The 12,151-nt window shown below is 39.6% G+C and overlaps 1 protein-coding gene across 3 annotated transcripts in view; it reads left to right on the plus strand.

Moving 5' to 3' along the window:
- Nucleotides 1–12,151, plus strand: part of EPB41L4B (erythrocyte membrane protein band 4.1 like 4B) — a 169,367-nt gene that overhangs the window by 38,873 nt on the left and 118,343 nt on the right. For all 3 annotated transcript variants that reach the window (XM_063398915.1, XM_063398925.1, XM_063398935.1), the window contains exon 2: nt 12,045–12,149. In XM_063398915.1, the coding sequence (XP_063254985.1) occupies nt 12,045–12,149 (105 nt within the window). The remainder of the gene's footprint in view (nt 1–12,044; nt 12,150–12,151) is intronic.

Raw genomic sequence — 12,151 nt, forward strand, 5'->3', positions numbered from 1 at the left:
ACATGCGTGTGACTTGGAAGTTATCTGAGTTGCTGGTGTCATCTAAAAGCTGTCAGGGGGCAAAGTTGTCCCTGCAACCAGAGTTTGGCTTGCAGAACTTTGCTTGAACAGAAGAACCCAAGTTTACTCTTGACTCTGTCCAAGTCTGTAATTCTGGCAATGAGAAACATTGTTCATATTAAGAATGTCTCCAGAACAGTGGTGGATTCCCCAGCACTGGACACTTTTAAGATTTACCTGGACAGGGTGCTGGGCCATCTTGTCCAGACCGTGCTTTTGCTAAGGGGAGTTGGACCAGATGACCCTTGAGGTCCCTTCCAACCTGGTATACTATGACTTTATGATTAGTAGCAGAAAACAGAATTGGGGCAGCAAAATATGATCCACCAGTGACTTAGTGACTTTTTACACTGTTAGAGGGCTTGATATTAATGGTGGTAGTTTCAGTTCTGTTGGATATTTAATTGAAGTATTGCAAGTTGGTGGGAGTTCTCTGCTCATGCATACAGTTTCATTGTGAAGTAAAATTCTTCTGAGACAAAGGGACTTGGCAATTTTGTTTGCTTTATAAATGAAGGTTTTTGTTAATGTCTGTGAAGAACTGGTGGTAGAGTCTTTGCTGGAGCTATCAAAGAGTGATTTCATTTTCAAGTAGTTCGTCACCCCTCCAGCTAAAACCTATTCTGTGAAGTGACTTCATGTTGCAGTGACTTTTGGATATGTATTCATACCATGAGTAAGGCCTTAGTGAGATTTTTTTTTTTTCCCTGAAATAAAAAAAAAATTAAAAGTTTCACTTAAAAATCAAGTTATTTTAAACAACTGAGGTGGTAGCAGTTCAGCCATGTGTGACTAGCCAATTTGGACTGTTAGGTCTGATCTGTCTTGAGATGCAGACTCTAAGAAAAAATATTTTTGCAAAAGTCATGAAGCGTAGCAAAACTTCTGTTGAGGTAAAATGCCCAGGTGAGAAGAGCCAGCCACAAGGAATGCCTCATTAGCCTGTCACAGTAAACTGGGAGTGTCACCAGTTTAGTGAATTCGACTGCATCTCTGGCAGTCACTACAGCAATAGCAAAGTTTCCTTATGTTTGTGTGGTGGTCTGAATTAAACATCCAAGCTCCTATTGAGATGTTAATATACATGCATAATAAGCTAGCTGAAAGCTGATACTATATGTTTTTTACTCCTTTATGGTGCTTGAGTTTAACTTCTGTTTTATTTCCCCTGACATGCAAATGTCCGGAATCTATTTCAGGGCATGGAGCAGGCGGGGTAGCCAACCCTCAAAGCGAAGGACAAAACTCAAATCTTCCAAAAGACTAAAAGCTGCAGCTTGCTGCAAATGGATTTTCAAATTAAACAATATGTGGGGCAGCTTTCTAGCTATTGCAAGTCTGTCTATACTCTCTGGAATTTACATATATGTAGCTTTGATCACATGTTTTCATTTGTATTTTTGCCTTAAAATATCTGAAGGTTGTCTTGTAAAGTACATCCAGAGGAAGTGCTGGCTCACAACACTCCCTTCCAAGTGGGCAGCAAAAACTGCAGCATGCAGGGAACCTGACAGGAAAGAAGGCTGACACTTGTGCAGATTAGTGGTTCTACTTTTCTCTCTTCTTCAAAAACATCACTTTTCCAGATTCTGGTGAATACTGTGCTTTTCTGCATACTGACTCTGGGGTCAGAGGTTTTGTTAATAATGGGAGCTTTTATCTTCTCAGCCTCTTACCTAACAGGATTGGATGATCTTTTGGTTGGCATGAAATATTAAGAAATCATTTTTGACTAAAACTCAGTGTTTCTGCTTCTCATACTAACACTCAGAACTTCTAAGTTTATTCAGTAAAAAACTGTAGACATTAGTCCTTGTTCATCTTTTAGAATGAGGATAAACAGAACGTTGTGTTGCCATGCCTATTTCAGTACAATAAGGTGTTCACTTGTCCTTCAGATCTGAATATTTATAAGACAGCAAGATGTTAAATACTATAGCATGATGAGAATTTATCTTCTCTTGTAATTCCCTTGCAGCAGTGAGAAGATTAGAGTGCTAAACTTCGTTATAATAAACTTAGGTCTGCCATTGGTTTTAACTGAGCAGTAGCATCATCTGAGAGAGGTCTTTTCTATTACCTTGAACTGCTGTTTATTCTTTTTTATAATTGTTCTAATGAAGTTTTTTTAATAAAAACCACATGACTTTTCCTCACGCATATTCTGTCTTTCTTGAAAGAAATGTAATTTGTAGTGATTGTCTTTAGTTGCACATAATTGTCTAATGCTTGTGTCTAAAAATAATCACGTCTTCCTGTCTGTCCACTAAATGAAATACTTTACTGGCAAACTTCCCTGGTCTTCCTTTGTTTTTAAATCTGCTGATTATAAACCTGCAGTTTAAGAAGGTTTACCGATTTTTCTGAATCTCTGATTTTCTGGTTCTCTTCAGAGGAGCAAATAATTGGGGTTGATTCTTTGGAGAGGTCCTATCCTATGACTTAGTGTATGAAGGAACAAAGAGTGAAGAGTACTGAAGTCAGTTGGCTGTCTGAACAAATAACTTTGCATTTTTAAGTCCATAGAGCTTGTGAGGAAAAGACCCCATTAAAGCTTCATCCTCAAGTTCCAAACCCCCTTTTTGGTCACTGCTTCTGTTTCACATCTTTGAACTTTTTACTGGCTGTAACTATCAGAGTGATTAATAATAAATATAATTTATATGGAAGGTTTAGCACATTATAAGGTAATTAATATAGGTAATTAATGCTAGTTCTAGCATGCATGTGGAATTAATTTTGTCCTATGAAAAGTGCCACAAATAGTATATGTTATTTAAGTTTTAAAAAAAGACATAGAAATAATTGACTGTGAATTATGTGGTGTTAACAGGGTGCAATTTTATGCTGGAGGAGAGGAGTGGTTCTAGGGAACTTCTTGTTTTATCCAGGCGTAAACAAAAGTAAATTCATGCAGCATACATGATGTGATACTACTAAGGGAACCTGCATCTTTTTGCTTTTATGGGTCAGCAGGTGGTGGTGGGGATTCTGTTCTGTGTACCCTGAAGGACGATCTGCAAGGCATTGTGTAAGATATCACTTCCTAGAGCAGCTGTTCTAGGCTTTGCCTTCCAGCCACAGCACAGCTTCGTGGCCTCCTCCTTGCCTGGATACCAGTGTTAGGAAGCAGCTTTTGGCATAGCAGGCCCATGCCGGGCTGTGCTGTGTGCTCAGTTTGTGTGGGGAGGGGGTTTGGAAGCTCTGTTAGCTTGAATTAGTAGTGATGTTTAGCTGATGTAACTTCCCCCTGTAGCCAGTTCCTTGCAGGGCGTTCAGCTGCCCCGACAAACCTCTTGGGTAGGAGTCAGGAATGGAGGCTGTGACTTGTCTGGCTGGCAGAGCGGGAACCCTGCAGCCTTAATTTATGTCAAGTACAACTACTTGGGTTGCTTGTGTGTCTCACTGGCCATTACTGCTAGTCTGAGCTGGTCATTTAAGCTGGTCAAGGTTGCCAGTAGAACCTTACTGGTAAACTGCTTTTTTGTAGACAATTATAAATGTGTCCTATTTAAAAACAAGTTTAAAAAAATGGAAATAGTTGAGTCAGGCACCCATACATGTGAATTGTATATGAAGGATGTGTCTATATGGAAAATTCTGTTTGTTCAATTGCCTCTGTTTAAAACTATTTCTACTCCTGGAGCATTCAAATGCAGGTGTACAAGAAAGCAAAGATGTCATTTGAAACTTTGGTACTGAATTAGCATAAGAAAGTGCAGAGTCTTTGCTAAACTCTCCCAGGATTCTCTTCTGATAGCTCTTGCCTATTTCTCCTTGTTCTTTTTAATGTCATCTTAAGCCGGTGATCCATGCTATTTCTCAAATACAATTTAAATTCATGACCTAGAATTTTCTCTAGCTCTCCAGCAAAATGGCACCCCTATCCCATCATGATTTGTGCAGGAGGGCAATGGGCAAGGGAAGCCTAAAGCATTGTGTTGTGTTTGATGATACCATCTCAAAGAGGTGGCTTCCATGTCAATGCCTGTAGCTTAGCTTTACCAAATAATATTTCCTCCTCTGGGAATGCAGAGCTGTCAATTATATTTTGAGTGAAGTCATGTAGGTTAAGGAGTCTCAGCACAGGTTTTTGTTCTCCTCATCCTAGCTACTTCGTGTTTCTTCCACTTCATGTTTGAGGGGCATGTAATATTTCAAGTGGGTCAGGAGAGGGAGCTGGCTTTCTAGGGGTGAAAAAGAATCTTCTTTTACATACAAGTAACCCTTTTCTTAATTGTGCCTCTGAGTGTATAGTTGTGATGCAGTAACCTGTCTGTTCCTGAAATAACAGGAGTCCAGACTGACTTATAGAACATAAAGTTGCAAGTAAGGATTTTTTTTACTGCTTTGTTCTGTGGCTGATGGTTGCTTTTATCTGTTGCCTGAGGATCCCATTTAGAAGTGCTGACAGTGCTTTTCTCTTGGGAAGAGGTCTGTGTTGCCAGCAGTACGTGTAGGTGATAGGGACAATGAGCAGAACCTCACCTTCATCTGAGTCCAATAAAACAAAAATGTCACTGCTGATAATAATGTTGACAATAATAATTGCACATATATGGCACCCACCATGGTAGTACCTGCCTGGCCTTCATGTGACTTTTGGAGAGATTAAAGGCTTTTCAAAGACAGCATGCCCTTTAGATGACTGATGGAAATGTGAAATTGCCCTGCTCAAGGGTTTCCCCACTGCAGTGGGTTAGCCTTAGCCATCACCCAGGCTCCTACCCAGCCCCCTCACTCAGGCTGCAGGATGGGGGTAGAATATATGGAGAAGAAATGGGAATTAAAAGGCTTGTGGGTCAAGATAAAGCTGACTCTTTCCCTAATTCAAATCCACTCCTTCACTTGTGACTTCGGTACCCATGTCCTACCCCCACCACCGGTGGTCAGTGGGTCTGCTGTGGACATGACTGAAGCCAGCTGTGTCCAGCCTGGGACAGCCCCATCTTCTCTGAAAAAAACCCAAGCAAGTGGTGAAATTATCTTATCTCTTCCAGATAATGCAGGTCTTGATCTTGAGTCATGATAGTTCCTTGCTCCTTTTTTCAGCAATAGAACAGGCTTCTGAGCCTCTGGATATGCTACTATAATCTGGTTTTGAAGGGCTGTACTGCAAAATTCAGGTGGTGAAAGTGCCTATTTCAAAAACAACTGTGCAAAACCAGCTTTCAGAAAAAGTTAGCATTGTTCAAATCCTTTTATAAGTTTGGTTCACTTGTCCAGTTGAGGAAGAGACAGAATGGGATTGAGGGGTGGGGAAGGAAGTGACTGGAAGCAGGTACGTGTGAAGTGGCAAAGGAAGCCCTGTACTCTCCCTTCAAATTTTACCTGACTTTCCTGGATCTGTGTTATGTTTGTGTTACTGTACACAGGAATCTCTCCAATGGGTTACTTGGCATGGCTTTGCACTCTTTGGAGATTGTTTGCATCCAAGGTAATTCCCTCTCTGCTCTATTGTCTGTGTGTTCTCTATAATGCTGTGCTGCCAGTTCAACCTTTGATTCATCTTAATGAGTTTGTACTTTATGAATAATGAAAAATCTTTTCTTCACTCCTATTGCAGAGCTTGAAAATAATGTATTATCCTTCCCCACCCTTAGTTCTTAGTAGTTTGGGTTTCTTGGTTTTATTTGCTTTGTTTATTTGTTTTTATTGTTACTTTTTTGTTGTTGAGCCATTTTTTGTTTGTTTTATTTTTTACTGACAAGTGACTGTCCTTATATAACAGGTAGAAAGCATAAGCCAGTGCAAGAGACTTTTCCAGTGTCCCACTAGTATGGTAAATGTACTGTGATCTGACTAGAAGCCCAGTGCCATTTGGGTTTATGTAGAGACTTGGTACATATAAAATACAGTGATCTATTTATTTGTCCTTGTTCAGGCTTCTCCTCCAGTGAACACTGAATCTTCTTGCCAGTAACTGGGGGAGAGACAAGAGTCTGGATGCTATTAAGAAACGCTGCTGTGCAGCAATAGTGAGATTTACTATACCCACTGCTAGGGGATTTTTTTTTTCCTTAATGACTGTCTACAAAATCTCATTGGCATCTTGGTTGCAGGAACCCAGCTCGCTTGCACTGTGGCCAGTCTGCCCACAGAGAGAATATTGTGAATTGGTTGTGTGCTTATCTGAGGTTCCCCCTGATGGATGTGACTTGTGAGAGTCTGAGTTTTTGAGACTTTTATCGTAGGCTTAGAGACTAGTTTAAAGGAAGCAGCTTGGTTTGTTGGTTTGGTTTATTATTTGTGGGAGTGTTGGGTTCTTTTTGCTTTGGTGTTTTGTCATTTTTCAAGGGGTTCTTTAGCTTTGCTTCTAAGCCACTTCTGCTTAGGAAATAGCAATTTTTGTTTGGGGCCTTAACAGAAATGACTGTGAGCAAAATGTGTGTTCTTTCAAGGTTATAATAAGTAAATACCATTCATGGGATGTTTTTTGTCTGCTGATGAAGGGCTGAGGGCTTGGTGGTGTATGTGTGCATTTGGGATTTTTTGTTGGTTTGAGTTTTTTATGCTGAGGGAAGTTAAGGGGATTTTGACTGTTATTTTCAGCTAATTTCTCAAAGGAACTAAAATGAGTTTTGTTCCTCTTCAGATAAAAGTTCACATGCGTCATCACTTGCATTTTCTTCTGGGCACATTCAGCAAAGCTGCTTGTTTCTGTGGTTTGTATTACATTTAAACATCATTTGCATGCAGTTGCAGGCTCTGAAGCAGTACTGGTGTTATTGCCATGACAGGGTGAGAGGCTTAATGGTTACTTGAACAGTGTCACATTTTCAAGTGAGCTTGTAGCCAGAGCTGAAAATTTAAGTCAATGGTTGGCTGTTAAGAAAATAACCTGACATCTTCACTGGAGCTTGAGCAAGTTAGCCAGCCTCATGGAAGTGATGTGTTAGTAAATAACTTGCTTTCCTTCAATTAGCACGGATTTTATGAAAGTAACGTACTATTTGCATGATTTCAAGCACAAAAAATGCAATTCTTTCCCCACTCTTATGAATCTTCTCATTAGGCCCCTGGAGGAGGGTGGAACAGGCACCAAGGTCATGGCTGTGTGCCCTCTGCCAGGGTGTCCTCTCTGGATGGCAGCGTGCAAACTGGAATTTGGAAACAAGCTGCCAACTTTGACAGCACTGCCTGTGGCAGCAGTGCTGGGATGGCTAAACGTGGTTTTCAGTGCAGCTTTTGCAAGCCATGGCCTCCAACGTGTACTTGGCTGAAGCTGTTAGATACCCTTGATTTATAAGAATGTAGAAGAGTTGCATTTTTTTGTGCTTAAAATTATGGAACTATTGCTTGCCTTCAGTACAGCTGAGTGTTTGAGCAACTGAGGGTTTGACTATCCAGAAGAAAGCAAGTTAAAGGACAGATGACAACTGAGCACCAGGAGTCGAGGCTAATTAGAAGCACAGATGGCTTTTATGCATGTTTAGCCTGTCTGAAACACTTGGAGACAGCACTGGCAGTGACTGCTAAAAGGCAAAGTGAATTCTCACTGCTAAGCAGTATGGCCAACAGATAAAGCCTTAGGTTTGAAAATGAGCTTTAGGTTTGAAAATTGAGTTAATAACAGTTCAGGTGTAAGAGGACTACTCAGAACATACTGAGCTACTCCGTTCTCAGGAGATGCCAAGGAGAGGAAATGCTGGTGCCATCAGAGCAGGGCAGTACCAGGCCTGTAGAGATGAGACTTCCTAGCTACAAAGGTGCCTTTAAGAATTTACTAGAAGCTCAGACCTGGAGTCAGTGACCATGAGACCACAGCAGCCCACTCCGCAGAAATATTTCACATATTGCAGAATACATAATCTCTTGCTTTCTTTCAAAACAGAAACTAAGTCTGCCCTACCTACCAGTTGTTGCTACTCACTGTTCAGTTTGGTATGCATTGCCTTTGATGGGAAATTTAATTGGCTTTGACTTTTCTCTTGGAAATAGCTTATTTTCCTTAATTTTGGTTGTCATTTTGTCAGCTGGCAGACTATTTCATGTACCTCTTGGCCTATTTGACAAGTTGTTTTCCCAAGCAGTGCTTCAACTATTTCTGAAATCTGTTAATAGTTTGTTTGTAGCCCTGTAGTCTGAGCTCTCTAATATGACTCAAGAATTCCAGCCTCTCCACTTGGGTTCAAGTAACTACACGAGTTTGGGGAAGGTGTGGGCAGAAGCTTTCCAGCTTTGCATGTATGTGCTCTGAGAGTGATCAATGGCATCCTTGCACTGTATCTTCACTAAAATGGGACTTTTCTGGCTTGTATGTCCACTTTTCATGCCCTTTGGCAAAAACTTTTTAAAGAGCTCCAGAATAGCTAAAATCAACACTAATCAGCTTGTTTAGACAGGGCCAGTTGGTGTAAAATGTCCCTGGCTGATCAGTTTTCTCTTCATGTCTACGAGAAGCACATTAAAACCTCTTGCCTATTTCCCTGTCAAGTCTGGAAGAGTTTCTAGTTAGAGAAGTTAATCTTTGTTTTGTCATGTTTTAGCTGACAAGTATTTCCATAGATTCCCTGAGACTGGGAACTCTCTGGCAGCCAAAAATGTAGCCTGCTTGAAATGTGGGCCATACAGCTGTCACTGTGGCTGTGCAAGGTGCTTTATACCCATCCCAATTGGAGTCCTTGTAGGATTTGCAGTGAGTCCTCATTTAGCATAATAATTCTCTCTGAATGTGATGCATGACCCAAGGAATATGATATGGAGGTTTATTTGAGAACGGCTTTAATGAAACAGAGTGGACAAAACTCTTATAACTGTTAGATGAAACAGGGGTGACTGACATGAGAAACTTTTTTTCCTTTTTCTCAGTGATTTCTCATTATCAGGGAGCTTCCCAATCTGCATGTGTAATTCAGTCTTTGTGTTTCATCAAGTGCCTGCCTCATGCTAATTCAGTTTTGCCTTAGGTTGCAGCTGTAGTTTTGTTTGTAAGCTGAACATTTCAAGCCCACTGTCCCAGTGCTTGCCTGTGAGGTTTCATGGCGCTCACACAAGTTCTCCTGAGTTCCAAGGAACACTCCACCAGAAACTGGCAGTGCTTTACTTGATGTTTCCAAACAAAACAAAACAAAACATCTCAAACAGAAATTCACAAACCAAAAAGAAAACCCTACCAAAACAGAAAGCAAAGACAAAAAACAAACAAATAAACAAAAACCCAAGGCAACGCAACATTTTGCAACTTTCCTTACATCACTGTTCCCAATTATAGTAACTTCTATACCAACAAAATAGTAACTCTGTATAATAGTATATGCATACTCTGTATAATAGTATATGCATACAGTTTGTTGCCATGCACTTAATTTTGGGAGATAGAAGTTATGCAAGCCTTTCACATCTGATACTTCTGAACCATCTGTCTAGCAAGGTATGACTGTAAAATATTTTTGGTTTATGGTTTGGGTTTTTTAGCTGTATCTTCAGAGAATAGGCACAAGTCAAAGATCTGTAGAGAGAGTGTGATTTATTAAATTCCAGATTATTAGATCTACTATGAAAATGTTACTGTACAAAATAATTTTCTTGTCTTTATGTGGTACCTGAAAGGGGAAACATGCTTTTTAGCTACTGTTTTGTCTAGAAGGAGGGGAGAAGAAAGACAGTGAAAACCAAAAAAATTAGTATAATACAGACATTCTTTGCTTTAGAGACCACGATCATGCAGATGTAATGCCCAAGGAAAAAGCCTTCTATTCTGCCTATTCCACCCATTTCATTCAGTGCACATTAATTTATCAGTCCACAGTCTGACCCCTGGGTTGTCAGTCAGTGATGAGGCAGAACAAAGAAGGACAGGTCATCCTTTACTGTTAGTAGAGGAAAGGAATTAGTAACGTTTATCTCCCCCTGTAGCACAACATCTCAAAGAAACTTCTTTGTCAGCAATTTGTTGGCTGCAGCAGCTTTATCGTTTAAGTGGTACAATTTTATGGGAAAGCTCATTTAGTGACAAGTTAAATGCTCCAATTTCCTGTAAGCTATGTATGTAATACTGCATTTTATGGTTTAGCTGTGCAGAGCTATTCTGCATGTAACACATGTTAAACATTAACTACTGCTTGGGTACAGAAGGTGGAGTGTGCTCTCCCTGGTTTCTATTGGGTGTGTGGCAGGGGAAGATAAACATATACTCGTAGTTAATGCCATAAAAAAAGCAACCATGAGCAGAGTAGGGCATCAAGTGCATTTTTCCTACATTTCGAATTTTTCACGTTCTGAGGTTTTCCTTTATATTGCTTTTGAGGGTTTTCTCCTCTCTCACATAAGCAAAATCTGTTTAAATTTTGTTGTGCTTTGGTTTGGCTTCTTTTAACAAGTGCTTATGTTACTCCATATGAGAAAATATGTTCTGGATACTTTTTGTTCCACTTGTAACAATTATTGTTATAAACGGAAAGAAAATAAAGATGCTGACTTCTTAGAAATGTACTGTTTTAAGAAGCCATTGTATTCTCATCTGCCTTTAATAGAATGTTGAACTTTGGTTAAGAATGTCTATTATCCACCCCTTTTCCCCCATCAAAATAATGAAACAGTATCTTACAATGACAGTTTAATGTTGGTATTAGTCTTTTATGCAGCTTGTTGTAGTGGAGTTCTTATTCCGCTCTTGAAATTTGATATGATTCCATTTCTGTGCTTCTGCTTTGTTAGTTAAAAAAGCCCAAAAATACAACTTAAATAAAATTTGCTACCTATACCTGAGCTTGCTTGAACTTCTTGGTGTCAAAGATATAGAAAATAGACATGTAACTCGTTATCTTGTCTATTGCTGAAAAAAACTGATTTTAAACAGCTTGGAACCCTGAACAGCAGTTCTGCATGTTATGATTGATGCTGCCTTTGTGCAGAAGGTCAAACTAGAGGAACTGAATGTAACTCTGTGAATTTTGCTGCATTTTGGGGTAAAGTGGAAATGCCTAATAGGTTAGTTTTTAAAATAAAAATTAAAAAAAATTCCTTAAAGTGGTAAGAAGGAGAGCAGTCACAAAAGTGGATCCTGATCAGTACTTCCCTGTGTAAAGTACAGCTGTAGCTTCAGTCTCTTACTCAGATTTATGATCATCTCATGTATTTTTGGCCAAGGGGTATTTTTCCTCAAGAACTTGAAAATTTTCTTCCCCAAGTAACTCAATAGGATTTGCATGAAAATTTTTTTTTGTTTTTGCCTTTTTCTCCTACCCACCTGTAATCTTCAAACATTGGTTTTCTAGTGTTGAAGATGATCTAAATTCTTGTCTTAACCTCAAAATAAGTACCCAGGCCTATGCAGCCTACCTTTAAGATGTGCTAAGTTTTCTACCCTTACCTGTAGTCCATAGTTAGGGTTTTAATTGTTCAGTTTTATTTCCACGCCTGCATGTTTCAGATGGCATGCCAAGTAAGAGTTACAGCTTTTTTGGCCCTTGTTTATTTCTTCCTTTAAAGGCTGTAAATATGATTGCAATTGGCAACATAAATGAAAGATTCTGATCAAATCCCATTAATTTTCTTCACAGTGATCTTTGAGTATTCAGGCTGTCCAGAATTTATTTTGCAGTTTCAGTGGTGGTGTGGCACTGCACAACTGCAGGTGCTGTTGATAGCCAGCAGATTTTAGGCAGTGTGTTAAGCAAGCTTTTCCTGGAGAATCTGACTTCCTGGGGTCCAAAATGATGGCTCTGTGGTTTAGAACATTGTAGGGCATAAGCCTTGCCTTTCTCTTGTACATTTTTAGTTATGATGAACTTTGAATGTTTTCTTTGAGAGTGAAATCTCATGCTGTTGGAATAGCTGCAGACAAGAACAGCATGTCATTCCCTGTTTCCTGAGGAAAATAAAAAGAAATGTCAATGCAATTCTTCAGGAGAAATAGAATTGCTATTTTGATATTATTTTCTTTAGTATATCTCTTCTCACACATTTTACCTTGAAAAGAAACACATCCAAACAGCCCCGCACTGACCAGTTTAAAAAAAAGCATTTCTTTTCTGTTACAGAAAAATGCAAAGGGACAGGAGTTGTTTGACCAGATTGTGTATCATTTGGACCTTGTAGAAACGGATTACTTTGGCCTGCAATTCATGGATGCTTCCCAGATTACGGT

Source organism: Prinia subflava, chromosome 1 (genome assembly GCF_021018805.1).
Source record: "Prinia subflava isolate CZ2003 ecotype Zambia chromosome 1, Cam_Psub_1.2, whole genome shotgun sequence".
NCBI classification, from domain to species: domain Eukaryota; kingdom Metazoa; phylum Chordata; class Aves; order Passeriformes; family Cisticolidae; genus Prinia; species Prinia subflava.